At 37.1% G+C, this 18,664-nt stretch overlaps 8 protein-coding genes across 8 annotated transcripts; 6 read left to right on the top strand and 2 right to left on the bottom strand.

Moving 5' to 3' along the window:
* Window positions 1-1,331: 1,331 nt before the first annotated feature.
* GCK72_006968 (uncharacterized protein) lies at window positions 1,332-2,457 on the top strand (the record flags this gene model as incomplete). Its single annotated transcript, XM_003110100.2, has 5 exons — window positions 1,332-1,344; window positions 1,392-1,478; window positions 1,527-1,628; window positions 1,977-2,105; window positions 2,435-2,457. 5 exons carry the CDS (start codon window positions 1,332-1,334, stop codon window positions 2,455-2,457), a joined length of 354 nt encoding a protein of 117 aa, XP_003110148.2.
* Window positions 2,458-4,303: 1,846 nt separating this feature from the next.
* On the top strand, window positions 4,304-5,013 carry GCK72_006969 (uncharacterized protein; the record flags this gene model as incomplete). The annotated part of the gene is made up of 5 exons (XM_003109892.2): window positions 4,304-4,322; window positions 4,367-4,492; window positions 4,543-4,617; window positions 4,669-4,743; window positions 4,931-5,013. 5 exons carry the CDS (start codon window positions 4,304-4,306, stop codon window positions 5,011-5,013), a joined length of 378 nt encoding a protein of 125 aa, XP_003109940.2.
* Window positions 5,014-6,220: 1,207 nt separating this feature from the next.
* On the top strand, window positions 6,221-6,735 carry GCK72_006970 (uncharacterized protein; the record flags this gene model as incomplete). The annotated part of the gene is made up of 4 exons (XM_003109788.1): window positions 6,221-6,254; window positions 6,318-6,395; window positions 6,460-6,546; window positions 6,605-6,735. The coding sequence occupies 4 exons, from the start codon at window positions 6,221-6,223 to the stop codon at window positions 6,733-6,735; spliced, it is 330 nt and encodes a 109-aa protein (XP_003109836.1).
* Window positions 6,736-7,862: 1,127 nt separating this feature from the next.
* On the top strand, window positions 7,863-8,426 carry GCK72_006971 (uncharacterized protein; the record flags this gene model as incomplete). Its single annotated transcript, XM_003110140.2, has 5 exons — window positions 7,863-7,896; window positions 7,941-8,018; window positions 8,079-8,153; window positions 8,215-8,298; window positions 8,350-8,426. 5 exons carry the CDS (start codon window positions 7,863-7,865, stop codon window positions 8,424-8,426), a joined length of 348 nt encoding a protein of 115 aa, XP_003110188.1.
* A 1,024-nt stretch (window positions 8,427-9,450) lies between these two features.
* Window positions 9,451-10,194, bottom strand: GCK72_006972 (uncharacterized protein; the record flags this gene model as incomplete). The annotated part of the gene is made up of 1 exon (XM_003109858.2): window positions 9,451-10,194. One exon carries the CDS (start codon window positions 10,192-10,194, stop codon window positions 9,451-9,453), a length of 744 nt encoding a protein of 247 aa, XP_003109906.2.
* Window positions 10,195-11,152: 958 nt separating this feature from the next.
* GCK72_006973 (uncharacterized protein) lies at window positions 11,153-12,926 on the top strand (the record flags this gene model as incomplete). The annotated part of the gene is made up of 5 exons (XM_003109942.2): window positions 11,153-11,260; window positions 11,312-11,529; window positions 11,574-11,698; window positions 11,749-11,905; window positions 11,957-12,926. The coding sequence occupies 5 exons, from the start codon at window positions 11,153-11,155 to the stop codon at window positions 12,924-12,926; spliced, it is 1,578 nt and encodes a 525-aa protein (XP_003109990.2).
* A 1,288-nt stretch (window positions 12,927-14,214) lies between these two features.
* GCK72_006974 (uncharacterized protein) lies at window positions 14,215-15,833 on the bottom strand (the record flags this gene model as incomplete). The annotated part of the gene is made up of 4 exons (XM_053725913.1): window positions 14,215-14,628; window positions 15,121-15,198; window positions 15,241-15,521; window positions 15,572-15,833. 4 exons carry the CDS (start codon window positions 15,831-15,833, stop codon window positions 14,215-14,217), a joined length of 1,035 nt encoding a protein of 344 aa, XP_053590107.1.
* Window positions 15,834-17,839: 2,006 nt separating this feature from the next.
* On the top strand, window positions 17,840-18,512 carry GCK72_006975 (uncharacterized protein; the record flags this gene model as incomplete). Its single annotated transcript, XM_053725914.1, has 6 exons — window positions 17,840-17,861; window positions 17,915-17,974; window positions 18,027-18,107; window positions 18,210-18,269; window positions 18,323-18,400; window positions 18,454-18,512. 6 exons carry the CDS (start codon window positions 17,840-17,842, stop codon window positions 18,510-18,512), a joined length of 360 nt encoding a protein of 119 aa, XP_053590108.1.
* Between the last annotated feature and the right edge of the window lie 152 nt (window positions 18,513-18,664).

The raw sequence follows: 18,664 nt of genomic DNA on the forward strand, positions 1-18,664 counted from the left end.
CGACAGGTCGAAGTACTGTGGTCCGAAGTAAATTTATGATGATTAGATACATATTTGTGTTGGCTATTTGAAAATATAAACACTTCCCCCAGATTTTAGTGGCTAGCCGAGTTATGATCAAAAAAGTGACGAAATTTGATGCATTTCAATGTACCCCCCCTCCATGGTAAAAAATGAGTGGGTGACAAAAATCAAAAATATTTTGGATTTGAGTTATTTAAAGTTAAAATAGTACTCACACAAATTTGCAGACAATTCTGACCGTGTTACAGTGAGTTACAGACACTTCGTCCACATTTTCGAGTCAAAAAGTTTGAGCTCTCGTAACTTTCCAGATTATTACTCAAAGTTTATGAAACTTTGAGAAAATAGTGGAATATACTTTATAGACATAAATAAATAAATGAAAATTAATTTTAAGATAGAATGCTGGTTTTTCATGTCTCAGAAAATCTTACTATCGTAGATCCATGAAGCTATCAGATATGAACTGAAACGAAAGTTGAACAAAGCGACAAAAACTGACTCTCAACTATTTATTTATGTCTATAAAGTATATTCCACTATTTTCTCAAAGTTTCATAAACTTTGAGTAATAATCTGGAAAGTTACGAGAGCTCAAACTTTTTGACTCGAAAATGTGGACGAAGTGTCTGTAACTCACTGTAACACGGTCAGAATTGTCTGCAAATTTGTGTGAGTACTATTTTAACTTTAAATAACTCAAATCCAAAATATTTTTGATTTTTGTCACCCACTCATTTTTTACCATGGAGGGGGTACATTGAAATGCATCAAATTTCGTCACTTTTTTGATCATAACTCGGCTAGCCACTAAAATCTGGGGGAAGTGTTTATATTTTCAAATAGCCAACACAAATATGTATCTAATCATCATAAATTTACTTCGGACCACAGTACTTCGACCTGCCGAAAAATCCAAAAAACATGAAAAATTGACAATTTTTTCAAAAAAGTGATTTTTTCTATATGATGCAGGGGAGCTAGGAAAAATAGTTTATCTTATAAAATGCACAAAATAAGGCTGGTAATTCATTTCTGAAGCGATTTTGATCCTATCTTTCAAAAGAAAAAAATTCATTTTTCAACTTCAATCGATCGTTTCGGTAGGTCAAAAGGGGCGGAGCCTAATCTGGTATGGTATAAAAATCTTAGAATTCCTAGGGTACTAACATATCAAAAAATCAGCCAAAACGGATCAACTTGGTACATGTGTAACATGGCCTGGTGGCTTGAGCGAGACATTGTCTCTTAATAGAAAAATTATTTTTCTTGTTTTAGTGTCTACTCCAAACTCACCTAAAGACATTATGTCCACCCCAAGTAAGTTTTCGAACTCCTTTTATTGTTTTTATACAATTTTTATTAAGTGGAAGTTCTCGAAAACCAACTCCGCAACTTCGTCCTAACAGATGGAGAAGGTCGACGCGCGGAGAATCCAATCGTGGTCTTGCAAGGTGAGAATTATTTTATAAATAGCAAATTTTCGAAAGAAAAAGTTTCAGAGGAAAACCAACAACTTCGTCAGCTACTGGAAATCTCCCAGCAACAGGTAGCGTCTCTGGAGGAAAATCTGAAGAAGATGACTGGTGAGAAGACTGAACTCGGTGAGTTTTGGAAAATTAGCTGTCTGCATCATGTTTGGTTGTCTACAGGGTCATAAGGTCATAGAAAGTCCATATGAAGCATCTGCGTTTCAAAAAATTGCATAAAATTAGCGCGAAATTCAAAAAATTGATTCATTTTTTTTTCCTTTTTTTAAATGAATTTTATGTTTTTTGTGCGAGGTTCGACCGAAAAATATGGGAGAAAAATGAGCTTCATTCGAAAAGTTTAATTCCCTATCTTTCGTCCACGCTATAAGCACGCGATTTGGCTGAGCGCGACTCAATTGGCAGCCTGCCAAGTCGTGAACAAACGCGCTCACTTTCTTCAAACAATTATCACTTTTCCAGATTCACTCAAAGTCCAGATCGAGGACTCTCTACACTTGGAAATCCAAAACAACGAAATAGCACGCACGGCGATTGAAAATCTGCAGGGACAAGTCGTCTGGCTATCCACCCAACTACAAGAGATTCATTGTAAGTCAGCTTTATGGAATAATGCATACACTTGTCAAGGCCCGGATACCCAGGCAGGGCCGCGCCAAATTTTTAAAGACTCGGCTTCAAAAAATGAAGCAATTTTTTCAACTTTTTTTGACTTTTTTTTCACTTTTTCATCGAAAATGTGGCTTTCTTCAATGATTTTTCATAATTTCTTCTAATTCTGAATGATAGTCGAAAATTTAACTTTTAGCAAAGAACAATTCAAAAAATTCGAAAAAATGTGATTTTTTGAATTTTGCCGCCAATTACCGGGGCCTTCACAAGTATGGAATAATGTATATATTTGAAGTTAATAATTTCAGACCGGTTATTGCCGAACCAGTGAGATGATGGCAGTCGTCGAAAGGAACCTTCTTCCCCCAGTTCTCCTATTGTGAATCTTTATTTTTCTTCATTTTATAATGTGATATTTTCCGTATTCTCTAGTTAACCCAAATGTCCTTTTCCCCTTTTCCCAGAATAAAGTTTGTTGTCTCGCATTTCCTCCCATTCACCCATCCCGTCAGAAATTTTTTATGGTCACTTACTTGATCTCATAGTAACTTTTGATGTCTATTCGAAATTCTTTATTTTTTTCGAATTCTGACATCGTCACTTTGTATAACATGTACACATTTTGATTTGAATTTGTGCATAACAGAATCTGAATAAAATTCTCGTTCTGATTTCTCCTAGTTCCGTTTTAGAGAAAAATATATCTCGGACTTTCGAAGAGGATAATCTCCTTAATCCTATGTTAAAAATGACTCGCACTCTTATTCACTTTTTGCTCCAACACAGCCGTGTTCTTCTTTTTTTCTTCTTGCCAAACGCGTGAAATGAGAAGAGAAGGAGGAAAAGGGCAACACTCGTTCTGCTTCCCGCCCACACACTTGTTTTTCGAAAAGAAAAGATGATAAAAAGAATGCGCGTGATTCGTTGGGTTATAATAAGCATGTTCAACGGAGAGTTAATAACAGATGAAAGCTTGATAATAATCAGTGTAAAAAAAAGATTTCGAAATTAAAAAAGCAATGTCACGAGAATAAAAAATGAATAATCAGCAGGGATAAGATAATACGTACTTTTAACAGCTGGCCTCACATCAGTCAACCTTACAAAGGAAGCCTTTGGAGGCGCGGCTTTCATCTATAAATTTGGTCACAGGAACTTTCGACTACGAGGAGTCCATTTCTGCAGTCAAAACCGACTAAATGACTCTGCGAGCCGAGTTATGAGCTCTCGAACTTTTCATATTGTTAAGCTGTTACACATGGAATTCCGAATCGACTAATAGTGTACCCAAAGATGTTTTCATTTTTTCAACGTACGAGAACAGGAGAACCACTGGGGAAAACAAATGGAACCGCGCCGTGGCTTATATGCGGTCCAGTTGGAAATCCATGTGAAAAAGCCTAACCATACGAAAAGTTTGAGAGCACATAGCTCGGCTCGTCGAGACATTTTGCCGGTTTCGACTGCACTCAACGTAGTCGAAAGTACCTATGACCAAATTTATAGATCGTTTGAAAGCCGTGCCACCAACATGAAACTAAAACTATTTCATCAACTATTAATGACACAGACTCTTTGTCATGTTCAGTTTTTGCTCGTTTTCTGTCTGACATCATCATTTCTTCAAAATCGAACGGTGTGGCTTAAAATTCCATTTCAAAATTATAACAAATTATAATATCCTTCCCAACATCACACTTACTCGTTTTGTGTGTTGTCAAACTAACAACATTTAATGAAACGAGGCGAGAGGGCAACAGCTGTTCGATTTCTTTTGTGTGTGTGTACACATTCCTTGAAAATAAATAGGAAAATGCATCTGGAAAGAATACTCATCGACATTTCAGATCTCAACCTTGAAGTTCCATGCAACAATTAAAACGATGAGAACGGAAACTGATAAGATGTTGTCAATATCAATTTATGTACTATCTCACCAACTCTACACTGTCATATTTCTCATTATTGAAATAATAAATCCTTGATGTTACAGCTCATCCATAATTTCCTCTGCTAAAGCTTCATGAAAAAGGCGTGGCCATGAAACATCCAAAATCGCTTGAAGTCGGTAACGGACCAATCGAAGCACATCCCCATTTTTTGTGTTGTGCCAGAACCCAAACGGCTTCTTTTACGACTCCAGTACCATTATCTGCAACATTTTTGTCAATTGGGAGATGACAGACCGTGAGAAAAGTAAGTCGTTGATTATTCGAAAATAAAAATATCAGCAGTTTCAGTACTTGAGGTGAAACTGAATGTAGAGGAAATGAAGAGAGAAAATGCAGAGAGACGTGCTGTTGAACTCGAAATGCGGCTCCGGCAAAGTAACGCAGATAATATCCAAAGAACTATGGAATTCAATGGTAATTTGATTTGGACTCAAGGATTTTTCCGTCAAACTGAAAATTTACAGCACACGTTGCACAATTACAGAAGCAACTTCATGATGCCGAGCAGGCGGCAAGTAGAACATTGGGCGACAAGGAAAGTGAGTTTTAGTTTATATTTTATTTTTACCTTTTCGTTTTCTTAACTACAGGAGAGATCGCAAATCTACTCAGACAGCTTGATCGCACTCGCCAGCAGCATGAGATCGCATCAATTGATCATCAAGGTAAGTATTTTTCAATTATTAGCACGTCATGTTTCTTACAACCGCGCTCTACCAAAACCGAAGAAAATTGTGGGCGAAATTGAGAGACTCAGAGAAAAGGAGACATTTTTCAAGAACGTTTCGGCGGAGCGCAGTTGTAAGAACTGTGCCGAGCTAATAATGCTAAATATAGGAATACTTCTTCCAGTTGAAATCCTGCGTCTCGAACGAAATCTACTTGCGGCTACCCGGGGAGCTCACAACGGCACAAGTGACTGTAACAACGGATAATTGAAATACATCTCATACTGTATCTCTTGTATCTCCCTTAATAAAATTCTGTTTTTCAATACTCAAATTCCCCTTTTCTTGCTCACTTCCACTTCCAAATCTGCAAAATTTTCTGAGAAATGCCTGGCCATCTGCATATTTATATTTAGTAAAGCGCTCATCGTGACACTCACTTCGTCTTTTTCGCTTTTACAAAAATAAAGCAGAATGGACCAATATGGGGGAAAGATTAATAGGGAAGCATTTGGTTTTCCTGGCTCTCGATGCATGTTGCGCTCATTTATCCCGAAATTTGCGAAAGGTTAATATTACGAAAGAAGCGAGTCGGGGTACTATAGAGTAGAGTGAATCATGTGTTCAGAGAAACATGAAGTGAGGAAACCAAACTGAACAGTGCACGAATTGAATGACGTTCCAAATTGAAAATTTTCTGTCTTGAGTATACGGGGATATACTGGTTATACGGAATGCAGACTTTCATCGTATCTTATTAGGGAAGGTCCCCGAGTGACCGTGGATTTATAGGACGTGACCTATACCGTTAGAAGGCTGAAAAAGCGCTGATTCCAAATGTATATTCAGTTTTTGCCCTCAAAGTCAGGTACTCGAGAAAAACGAGGTCAAAGTTTTACTACCACGCCGCTACCACGCCGATACCACGCCGATTTCACTACCACGCCGATATTTTTCACACGTCAGTAAGGTAATTACTTGTCAGCGGTCCAAACCTTGACCTCGTTTTCTCGAATACCAGGCTTCGAGGACAAAAACTGAATTAATATTTAGAATCATCTCTCTGCTTTCTACTGATATAGATGACGTCCTATGTATAACTCCACGGTCACCTGGAGACCTTTCCTAATCAGGATCCACCTGATTCTGCCAAATTAAAGACCAGGTTTTATTTTCAGTGTCAGGAAAACAAAGAATCAGAAGACACACAACAATGATCGTTATTAGATGAAAACCAAAGAGTAACTTGCCTAATCCGCCAAGAAGAAACATTGGGACTACTGTAACCAGTCAGTTACTGAACCTCCAAGCATGCTCCGCCTACTAAGCTCTCAAATAAAGTCTTAACTCATGGGAAACATCACATCGTCATTGTCTTTGTTTCATTTCAAGGCAACAACTTACTATTAGTTTTTTTTTTTCTGTCGTTCTCATCATCATAAATTTTGGTTACAGCGAGTCTTCCGAACAAAACATGACTCGACCAACGAAAGAAGAACGAGAGCGACGTAAGTAAAAACTATACATTTCAAAAAGTGAATCGCTAACAGTAAATTTCGAATATTTTTCAGTCCAGGAGCGCATTCGCCGTCTCTACTTCACAAAGTGTATGCTGATCGAGGAACGGGATATTCTCACGGAATTTCTATGTAAGTTTGACTTTTGATTCAGCTTTTCTTCAAATAAAAGCGGAATCAGATATCAAATTTACAGGGTATATGCGTCGCCGCTTCGGAAATCTGAGCGGGCGATTCGTCGATTTGGCTGATATCTTCATCGGGATGACAACTGCTAGAGACTGTAAGTTTTGATATTTCACTGTAATTCCTTTTAAAAACTTTAAAAATATAATCGCCAGACCGTATCGAAATAGTTCGTGAACGGCTCACGGAAGCTCGTCAGCTCGCGGAAGACTACAGAGGTAGGGAGGAGATTCACCAGAGGTTCGACGAACTAGCCACTATGATACGTTCGCTTTACATCCGCTGAAAGATTAATGGGATTGGTAATTTAAAATAAAGTTATAATTAACTATTGAATAATTATCCTTCAAATCTTTGAAATATTTAGAATTCTGCTTGAATAAATACACAAACTACGTACATCAAAATTTTCTGAAAAACATTTGCCTTTTTTTCAGATCGTTGGACAGAATTCTCGTAATAATTGCATAGTCATTATAAAAGTAACCAATATTGAAAATCATTCTGAGGCACGTGGAAAAATATTGTTTTAGAATGAAATCGAAATAAAGTATTGTAATTCGTATATAAATACATCACCGGTACAGTAAGATATACAATTCGGCCTTTTTCAGTGGAAAATTTCCAACTTTGAGGGGGTGTTACGGTATCACCTGATTTTCCAATGAACTCAAGTATGTATGAGTGGGACAGAGCAAAAATAACACATAGGTTTTATAATTGACCATTTTTTTGTAGGGACACTATCTTGAAAGTTACAGGTTGTCAAAGTGAAAAGCTCCAAAATTTCAATTAGTTGGTTTCAAGGTTTGTCGGACAATCAGAAAACACAGAAATACGCTGCCAAAGTTGGTCATAGTTGGTCAGAACGGCGGAGCTTGAATCCACTCCTAGTTAATTATAATCGAGAAAACTTGGTGAATCCCTCCTATTCTACTCATCATAAAATATTAGACTATTAATTTTGGAATTTTTTTTCCTTACATGGACATTTTTCTCCAATTTCGATCTACTGGCTACCTCTCAATCTCCTTTCTCCCTTCTTGCCATCTGCTCAAATTTCGAAGAGTGACGTCTTTTACGCTACAGAATTAAAGTAGAGTAGTCAGAACTAACACGAGAAGATTAATAGGGAAGCATTTTTTTTCTTGCTCTCGGCGCATATTTTGCTCATTTGTCTTGCTCAAAACAAGAATATTACGAAAGCGGCAGGCGGAATACGGTACTTGGCAGTATTGATGGAGTGTCATGAATCATGGACGCTTCAGTTTTTGGAGAAATTGGATAATTGCACCTCAGAATCTACTGTATCCAATCGTCAGTAGACCCTTTGAGAAAATCCCGCCTATGATGCTTCTTTCAGTTGACTCACGAGTTTCATAATAATTTCACAATTTCCCTGCTACCAGTACAATGTCCCGCCCAACACAAGAAGATTGGGAGAGAAGTAAAAATCTTGATATAATTCTTAGTTAGTCATTGAGTTTTCAGTCCGGCGTCGTATAAGCAATCTCGACGCAACTCGCCAGGCACTTATCGAGGAACGTAACTCTTTCACTGTATTCCTTTGTGAGTTTCATTCTTGATTCAGCTATCAAAAATTGCTGAATGAGAATTGGAAACTTACAGGGCAAATACGTCACACGCGTCTTCGATCCTACGCATTGGAAGATATTATAATGAATATGAGAGCTGAAAAAGAAAGTGAGTTTGTTATTTTTAATTAACTCGGTAACCTTTTACAGTCAATATATATGTATTTCAGATCGTATCGCAGAAGTACGCAAACAAATTCGCCAAGCTCGCATGATTGAGGATATTTACCGTATGATTGAAGAGGCCTGTCGCAGTGAGTTTTAATTTTTAGATAATTTACCATCTCAATAAAAATATTTTGTAGCCATCGATGAGTTGTCCGCAATATTGAACTCGTTCGATATTACTACTACAGAGGAAAATAAAACTTCCATGTCTTGAGTCGAGTTTGAGATTTACGATATATTTTTATACTTTTGCACTTTTTGATACAATATTTCTCGAATGAATGAAAAAAGTTTTTTGTTTTGAATTTTTCGTGTGCTTCTACGAAAACCCTTGAAAATCAATAAACCAGAAAACATAGCAGAAAAGGTACGGTAGTGGAACTCCGCAGTCTTTTTTGTTTAAACTTCCAGACTGTAAAGAGTAGAAAACAAATCGCATCCGCCCTGTACCTAAATTGATTCTGTCAACTTGTTGAACCGAGAAAGATCATGAAGTAAAGTATATGGATTAGCTAATTATGACACCGACGATGAAATTTGGTGAGATCGAAGAAATTTTTTCTTTTGGCAGAGATTATACAGACTTTGGCGAAAAATTGAAAAAATAGTGCATCAAAGGCATTTTTCATACTAGCTTTGAACATTTACAGACTAAAAGATTGATTTAAATTCTTTGAGTTTGAGGGATTTTGATTATCCATATAATCTTCTGATGAGACTCTCCGTACTTTTTGACAGATAATTTGACTAACTGCTGGAATACAATTACCCGAGGGAAGTAAAAAAGGAAGGGAGAGAGAGGACAACGTGTTGCATCGTTTCGTTTATTTATTGTGGGACACCAAATGTTGAAAAGAAGAAAACATTCGTTCTGAATTATGTCGAGGGTTAAGAAAAGGACAGATTAAACGAGCATGGGTTAATGAGAAGGTGTGGAGGGGTATGATATAGTATTAGGCATGGGAAAATTATAGGTTGATAACATTGTGATTTTCAAAAACTGGCAACTATGTAAATGAAAAAGTATCAAGGTTCTGGAAGTTCTAGAATAAATGAGTACACAAGAAGAAATGCAAATATTTTTTGCAAAATCTGGAAGTGGGCGGAGTTTACTGAAATTCAGAAGAGCTCAAAATTATCGAAATGAAATGAAAAACTGATGGGAAATATTTGAAACGAGGCGATGAAGTTATGAAAATATAATTGTTTGAATGTATTGAACAAGAACTTGCAAGTAGTTATTCAGAGCGATACAGCCTTTGAAAAAAAGTTATTTGGTTGCTTTTCACCATGCTTTTCAATGCAGTGATATCCTTCTCATTAATAAAAACATCCAAGTGAATGATACAGTTGTTTCGAGAATCCACGATGTTACATCTTCTTCCAACTTTCTTTTTCTCGATGAAACTATTTCCGTCGTCACTTAAACCACGAACTGAGAAATGCATTGGATGATTCTCTACCGAAAAGTCCAATTGTCTAGACTTGAATCGAATCGAAGAAGGAAATTCAATTGATTCTTCCTCATTGGTCACTGGGTTCAAATGGCTGAATGATTTGACATCTGCATAGTAACGAATGAACACTTTCAGTCCTTTTTGCTCTTCTTTGTGAACAGTTTTCACAATATTATTGAAGACTTCTTGAATATCCACTTGACTTTTTTGCATCCAATGAGAAAATCGAATTGATATTTCATCTGTTGGGAACTCTTTTCTGATGTTGGCTATCAAGTTTTTGTAGTGATCCCAATCCGATTTATTATGTGTAATGCCAATTGCGCACTTCTCTGAATCCGATAAATCCACATCAACTCGTTCAAATTTCAGATTGAGTTTCGACTTTTTTACAGATTCACTTGGTGCGTTTAACTTTAACTTGGTCATCCAATTCTTCACATCTTCCAAGTTTATTTGCATCATACTACGAGCTTCATTGATGAACTTGATTCCGATAGACTTCACTTTCCAGTTTTTGATCATTGTCTCTACCAATTCACGGGGTAAATGGTGGTGATCAAGAGGCGCGTTCCAGGCATCATCGTCTTCAATATCGGTGTTTTCGTTTAATAAGAGTTTACTTTCAGACAGATGAAGTATAAGGCGATCACAAGAAATGAAAGATTCGATGAATCGATTGAAATTGTATAGACAGTCCTCCTTTGCTCTACTTCCTCTTTGAGAATAATCAAAGATAGATTGAATAACTCTAAAATTAATTTGGTAAATGAAATTACAATAAATCGGAATAGTGACTTACCTATCAGACACAACGAGTGATTTGAAATGCTCATGAAAAGAAAGAAATGCGAAGAGCTTCCGTGTTGAATGCCTTTGATACGAGCTGGAATAAGTCAGAATATGGAAATTACTGTTTTTCAGGTAAATGAACTTACTCGAAGGTTAAGGTTTCTCATAATTCCTTCTTCAACATGGTTTAAGATATTCTCAAGAAGATGAGGAATGCTGACCACTTTTGTCACTTCCATATTCGACTGCTCCATTGAACATGGACTGAAAAAGCACACGAAATTGGGGTGAAATATGTAAAAGGTAAAAGCTAAAAGAGAATAGGTAAGGTAAAAGTTAAAAACGTAGGTAATAGGTAAACGGTAAGGTAATAGTAGGTGAAATAGACAGGGAGTGAATGAAAACGGGATAAGACGACTGGTCGTTCATAAACGAATAAGAAGAGGGAACACACTATGAGGTTGTGTTGGTGGTGTTTAGTGGGCGGGTATGTCCGTCAGCACACACATACACACACGCCGTAAGCACCATCACCACCATCACCACCACTACCGCCACTACAGCCATTACCAACACACCCAAATAGTGTCTTCCCTCTTCCTATTCGTTTATTAACGACAAGTCGTCTTCTCCCGTTTTCATTAATTTGCTCTCTATTTTACCGGGATTTTAGGTGCTTTCTTCAATTCCAATGAAGCAGTCGAATATGGAAGTGACAAAAGTGCTCAGCATTTCACATGTTCTTGAGAATATCTTAAGCCACGTTGAAGGCGGAATTATAAGAAATCTTAACCTTCGAGTAAGTCTCAGAAAAACAGTGGTTTTAATATGCTGACTTTTTCCATTCCAGCTCGTATCAAAGGCGTTCAACACGGGAGCTCTTCGAAAAATACAGAAGGACCACATTAAAATGAAAATCGAATATATTGGAGAGAGCTTCAATGGCTTAAACCTGAATGATACAGATCCAAATGTTGCGGAATGGATCCAGTTGTATCATAATACGGATTTCCGTGTTTTTATTAATAATGACAAATTCAAATTGACTGAGATCGATGGATATTTCAAGTAAGATTTTTTTGTTCCTCAAAATCAAAATCAGCCAAATTTAGATTCATCAAGTTGCTTGAAAATGTTAAAATCGAACGGATTACTGTAAAAAATATATGGAAAATGACAACATCTATGCAGAGGAATCTTCATGACAGTATTGTGAATTCACTGATCGGAAACAACTGTAAGATCATCTAGCATGATATCTTTTGAGAAACTTTCTTCAATTTTCAGATAGTAACCTTCTATCTCTAAAAGGATTAGATGAGTTATGTTATGGATGCTCCAGCTGTGCGAATATCTTAAAACAAACTGAAAAATGTGCAACACAGACTTCATTCGCATTTCTTTCTTTTCATGAGCATTTCAAATCACTCGTTGTGTCTGATACGTAAGTCACTCTTTCGATTTACAGTAATTTCATTTACCAAATTATTTCTAGAGTTATTCAATCTATCTTCGAATATTCTCAAAGACAAAGTAGATCAAAGGAAGAATGTCTGTACAATTTCCATCGATTCACCAAATCATTCATTACTTGTGATCACCTTGTACTAAATCTGTCTGAGGATAAACTGCTAGTAAACGAAGATTCCGATATTGAAGACGGTGAAGCCTGGAACGCGCCTCTCGATCATCACCATCTACCACGTGAATTGGTAGAGACAATGATCAAAAACTGGAAAGTGAAGTCTATCGGGATCAAGTTCGTCAATGAAACTCGTAGTCAAATCCACACAAACTTGGAAGATAAGAAGAATTGGGTGACCAAGTTGAAGTTAAACGCACCAAGTGATTCTGTGAAAACATCGGAACTGGGACTGAAATTTGAACGAGTTGATGTGGATTTATCGGATTCAGAGAAGTGCGCAGTTGGCATTACACATAATAGTTCTGATTGGGATCACTACAAAAACTTGATAGCCAACATCAGAAAAGAGTTTCCAACAGATGAAATATCAATTACATTTTCTCATTGGATGCAAAAAAGTCAAGTGGATATTCAAGAAATCTTCAATAATATTGTGAGAACTGTTCACAAAGAAGAGCAAAAAGATCTGAAAGTGTTCATTCGTTACTATGCAGATGTCAAATCATTCAGCCACGTGAACCCATTGACCACCCAGGATGAATTAATTGAATTTTCTTCTTCGATTCGATTCAAGTCTAGACAGTTCGAATTTTCAGTAGACAGACATCCAATGCATTGCTCAGTTCGTGGTTTAAGTGACGACGGAAATAGTTTCATCGAGAAAAAGAAAGTTGGAAGAAGATGTAATATTGTGGATTCTCGAAGCAACTGTATCATTCACTTGGATGTTTTTATTGATGAGAAGGATATTACTGCATTGAAAAGCATGGTGAAAAGCAACCAAATAACTTTTTTTCAAAAGCTGTTTCGATCTGAATAACTTATTGCAATTTCTTGTCATACTCATTCGAATATTGATGTTTTCCTGACTTTATCGTCTCCCTTTAAATATATTTCCCATCAGTTTTTCATTTCATTTCGATAATTTTGAGCTTTTCTGAATTTCAGTAAACTCCGCCCACTTCCCGATGTTGCAAAATTTTTTCATTTCTTCTTGTGTACTCATTTATTCTAGAGTTCCCGGAACCTCCATTGTTTTCAATTCAATTATCATTTTGGAAGATCCTTTTACATATGTTATCAACGTTTAATTTTCTCATGCCAAGCACTATATTCACATCCCTTCCCACCTGCTCATTAACCCATCCTCGTTTAATCTTCCCTTTTCTTAACCCTCGACATAAATCGGAACGAAAGTTTTCTTCTTTTCAATATTTGGTGTCACACGAAAAGTAAACGAAACAATGCAACACGTTGAAAAACTGCTGATGCATAAGCGTTCTAATATCTTCTTCTCTCTGATGTTCTGGATTTGATCAAAAAGTAATCAGAAAGAAGGAATAAAGTTTTCAATTACATACATAGAAAAAATAAGGCAAGGGAAATATGTGTGCGTTGTGCGGTTTTTATGTGAAAGAGAGAAGGGGGAGACCGAGATTAAGAGGCGTTTAGAATGTATAGGTGTGGATAAGCAGATGTTTAGTTCTCTTTTCACGACCTTGACAAATCGAAAATAGCAGTTGAATGTGATATTTTTCTTTCATTTTTCTTTTTCTCCCTGCAAATTCTACATATTTTCAATAGTTCGTCAGAAAGCTTCGCATTCGAAAAAAAAATTCAAAAAATTCGGAAAAATTGAAATTTGCATTTTGGCGCCAAGGGGCTTTGACAAATGTGGATTTTTCTCATGTACAGCAAAAATAAAAAGGAAAACGGTAAGATACTTCATATGTACTTTGAACTTGATTGAATGATGAAATGACGTATCAAGGTCTAATTGCGAAATTCAAACATTATGTAGTGGAACAAGCCAACCTTCTCGCTCGGCGACTTCAGCTTCAATTGGATATCCGTGAGGTGACACTGGAGATATTGGAAAGTGAGGAGTCTTGAATTGTACTAGTTTTCAATATACCCTTTTCAGGAAACAATCGTATTCTTCAGCGTCAATTAGACGAGGCCAACGAGAGATTGGTCAGGCGGATTGATAATTAGGAAAGGATCACTGGGCACTGAACTTTTTCTTTTATTTCGTTTTTTTGGTAGTTAATAACGAAGAAATAAAAAGAAATAAAACACAAAGATTCAGAAAAAAAAAATTAATTTATTCAATGTCTTAAGGAAAAAACTCTAGAATTAGTTCCTGATCTATCATCATTCAAGCTCGAAACCAATGTACTCCTTCCTTTCTTTTTCCCAAAGAAATCTAGAACAGCCATTCGATAAGCTTTGATGAAATACATTGGTACAATTGCGTCCATAAACGGTTGGGTAGTGATTAGTGGAATTAAAATTACTTCGATCGGCCCCATGTTTGTTTTGAGAATAGGGAAGCAAAGAAGAATTCCAGCGGGTATAAACATGAGGAACGTAGGAAACAGAGTTTGAGCGACCAGAGATCGGAATAGTTGTCTTTGCATTTCGAATGTTCTTCGAGATATGTGTTGAAGTTCCCGAGCCGATCGAATTAGCTCTCGGCGGAGTTTCAGCCAACAGTAGATTATGATAGAGAATCCAGTACCCTGAAAACATAATAGGTTGGAGGATACGCTTGGATGACGATATTGTTTGAAGGGATGTCTTTGGAGACGCGGTTTTCAAATGATCTATAAATTCGTTTATAGGTACTTTCGACTACGGGAAGTTCATTTCTGCCATCATCCCCGATTAAATGTCTCTGTGAGCCGAGTTATGAGCTCTCAAACTTTTCATGTGGTTAAGTTTTTTCACATGCAAGTCCAAATCGGCTGCATATACGCCTCCGCGCGGTTCCATATGTGTGCTCCAGCGGTTCACCTGTGCTCGTACGTATTAAAAAAAGAGAACATTTTTGCTTTACTATAATATTTGCCGATTCAAAGTTCCATGTGAATATGCTTAACTATATCAAGAGTTTGAGAGCAAATTCTGGCGTTTTTGATGGCAGAAATAGACTCCCGTAGTCGAAAGTACTTATGACCAAATTTTATAGGTAAAAGCCGCAAATATAATCTGAAATCTAATGAAAAACTTACAATCTGCGCCGCGAGAGACGCAACAAACAAGAAATCCCGAACACTCACGTATTCTTCGCCAGTAATAAAATTTGTTCTCTAAAAATCTTAATTCATTAACATTAATGAACAAAAACTTACATAAAACAAAGAGCTGGCATAGGTGTAATCTAGACGACTAAGCCCGTAGTTCTCAGCCATTGTCTGCTTGATGTGATCCTCTACCTCTGGATCTTCACCGGCTGCATAGACGCCACTAATCCACCATTCTGCGCTTACTATAAGGAAAATAAAAATGAGAATATTGAAGTATGGATAGGAGAATAGTTCCAGGCGGTGTGGTTTACAAACTGCCAGGTAGCGATATACGAAATGGTAGACCAGTAGAAGCATGATCATCCCGTAGCAGGAACAGTTTAGGGCTGGAATTTTTACTTGAAAACCGACCGATTTCTTTAAAAATACTACTTACCGATATAGCAGAAACTAATATTCCTTGGCAATCCTAACACGTTTCTGCTGAAAATTATATAGGCCCCGTCATGGAAATGAAGCATTGGCTGGTTTGTAACATCAATGATAGCAAATAAAATCCCGAATGTGGAGAATATGAGCATCAAATATTTGTAATTACCCATTGATCTAGGGCTCTTGTGAAGGATTAATAAAATTAATAGGCCATTTCCGAGAATAGCTAGAAGAGCGTTGAAGTAACAGATGATAACGGAGAACATGATTTTGAACATTAAATCTGGAAAAAAACAAATGTTAGATAACTGATAGCATTAATAGGAAAATGAATGAAAAATAATTTCAAAAATGTTGAGATTTCTGTGACTTTTTAAAACCAGGCGTCACCTGGTTTCTTTTCTTCTTTTTCCGCTCGAATGAAGCTGATTAAAAACCAAAAAATTCAGACACACATGATGAGGAACAGAATATCATGTTTTATTTGAACCCAGTCCATGCACCTAAAGTATATTGCTTTGTGAACTAGAAAGCAAAACGAATGATCAGAATGGGTTCATATCATCAAGGGAAGTCTATGAGAAGACTAGACTTTTGTGTGGGAAATGTGTGTGGGAAATGCTTTTGATGCGTGAATGAATTGGTTAATTTATGAACTCAATAGGTGGTAGAAGGAAGGAGAAAACCAGGAACTTCGACACTCGGGTAATGATGTGAAGATCTATGTTGTCTGGCGTGTTTTTGGTGCTTTTTGGGGATTTTTCTCTTGATTTAAACTGTTTTGGACACCGTGGAATGTTGAAAATAAAAAACAATTGAAAATAAAAACTTAATAACTCCCCACTTCAAAAAAAGTGATCATTGATAACATATGGACGAATTCTTCCAGTGCATCATCGTTTTTATGTGCACTGCTCAATCAGACATGAATTGCTCATAATTCATCTTTGAAAAAATGACTTTGGGTGTCCTGGGATTCGCAATTCTGACATCACAAAAAAATTGATCTTTCCCACCAAATTTTTACTTCCTGATGATCAAAAATCAAAGAACTCTTTCAAGTTGTCTGCCCAACTGAATGTCCGAATGTATAGGTTAGCAGTTTATCCCACTAGGGAAGTCTTTGGAGACGCCACTTTCAAACGACCTATAAATTTGGTTATAGGTACTTTCGACTACGAGGAGTCAATTTCTGCTATCAAAACCGGCTAAATGTCTCTGCGAGATGTACTTATTTTTCCAAGCACAAGTGAACCGCTGGAATACATAAATAGAACCTCGCGGTGACGTATATGCGGCCTATTTGGAACTCCATGTGAAGCAGAATAACAATGTGAAAGATGTGAGGGCTCATAACTTGGTTTGCTAAAACATTTGGCCGGTTTCGATGGCAGAAATGGACTCCCCGTAGTCGAAAGTACCTATCACCAAATTTATGGATCGTTTAAAAGCCGCGTCGCCAAAGACTTAACTTGTCAGTTTCTTATTAACAACCTTCTCATTTCTCCAAGCAACAATATACACGACACCTCAATACACACACATCTGTCTTGTCCTTGTCCCTAATAGCCTCTACAAGGATTTATACATTCAACATTTGTCTTTTCCTTTTTCCTTCTTCCTATGTTTTTCTTCTTTCTATTTTTTGTGTTTTCGGAAAGAAATAAATAATTATTGCATTTGATTTGATGTGTGGGAGTTAATCATGCAAGTACTTTCTGCCTCTTATACCCTCTTGCACATAGCACATTACCATACATACCCGTTTCCACTGTTTCGTTAGTTGATCGATCAAGCCAGCAACTGATTTTCGTTTTTTTTAATCTGTCGGTTGTGTTGTTGGCCATCTCTACTTTTCTTATTCCACGTTTCATTTTTCCTATTTGCACTCTCTCTCTCTCTCTCTCTCTCTCTCTCTTTCTCATGCCCATCTGTTACATTTCATTGAAAATTCCCTTTGAATGAGCATTCGCTACTTTTAAGAAACCTGAAAACTCTCTATTTACTTTCAATAAGATAACATCTATTCCCTTTTATTTTATTCGAAAAGATAGACGAGACGCAGACGCCTCGAGCGAATTTAGTTTCGAAAGTATGTACGTCCACCCAACACAGTATCGACTAGCATGATGCTTGCGGGAGAACGCCCTTCATTCACTTGCATTATACATTCAAACTCTTTACATTCGTTTTTTTTAGTTATGCTTTCGAATAATTTCCCATCCTTCCATGTTTTCAGTCCACCACCCGTCTCCAAACCCTCCCAGCAGCAATGGCCGACCGTCAAGCCGAAAGTAAGTGTACCTTTTCTAAGTTTTTTTTGTGAAAACCTTCAATTTTTTTTTAGTCGAAGCTCTCCAAAGGGAGTTGGATGCCACCAGAGCTCAACGGGATGCCCTTCAAGAGCGTGAGTTGTAAATGTTTGGATTTTTAATTGTTTGAGTGATGTACATTTACAGAATTGGATCGTGCGGAACATCGAATCGCAGAGCATCAACTCGAGACCCGAGAACTGGAAGCGGATGTACGAGCTGCTCAGCGTATGTTTTAATATAATTCTTGACAATTAAGGGGAAAATTGATTTGTTTCCGCAATCAATTTATAAGTTAAACAGTCGTATTATTTCAATTCGCATTTTCAGATGAAGCCGTTATGCTTCGCGAAGATGCCCATCGCCTTCGCAAATTGTTGGGAGCAGAGAGTAAGTGCATTTCGATTAACTTGGTTCAAAAAATTAATAAAAACGAATTCCAGGGGATCGCAGGGAGCATCAGCGGGAGCATCAACGGGAAGAAGTCAGATATCTCCAACGCCAATTGGAGGATCAGGAAGGTATGTAACAAATATTTTCAGATTTTTTTTCAATAAAATGTTGTTATTTTCAGTAACCATGACGGTTCTCCGTCGACAAGTCGATGATGCCAACGCCAGGCGCCAAAACTGATGTGGAAAGCTCGAATGTGGAGCAACCGCTCGAATCAAGGAATATTAATTTGTTTTTTAACCTTTTTTGATTTTCTTTCCTACCCTTTTCGAGAAGAAAACAATAAACTTATATTCGTGGTCCACTTCATTTGTATAGTGACCAGTCGGTTC

Source organism: Caenorhabditis remanei, chromosome II (assembly GCF_010183535.1).
Source record: "Caenorhabditis remanei strain PX506 chromosome II, whole genome shotgun sequence".
NCBI classification, from domain to species: domain Eukaryota; kingdom Metazoa; phylum Nematoda; class Chromadorea; order Rhabditida; family Rhabditidae; genus Caenorhabditis; species Caenorhabditis remanei.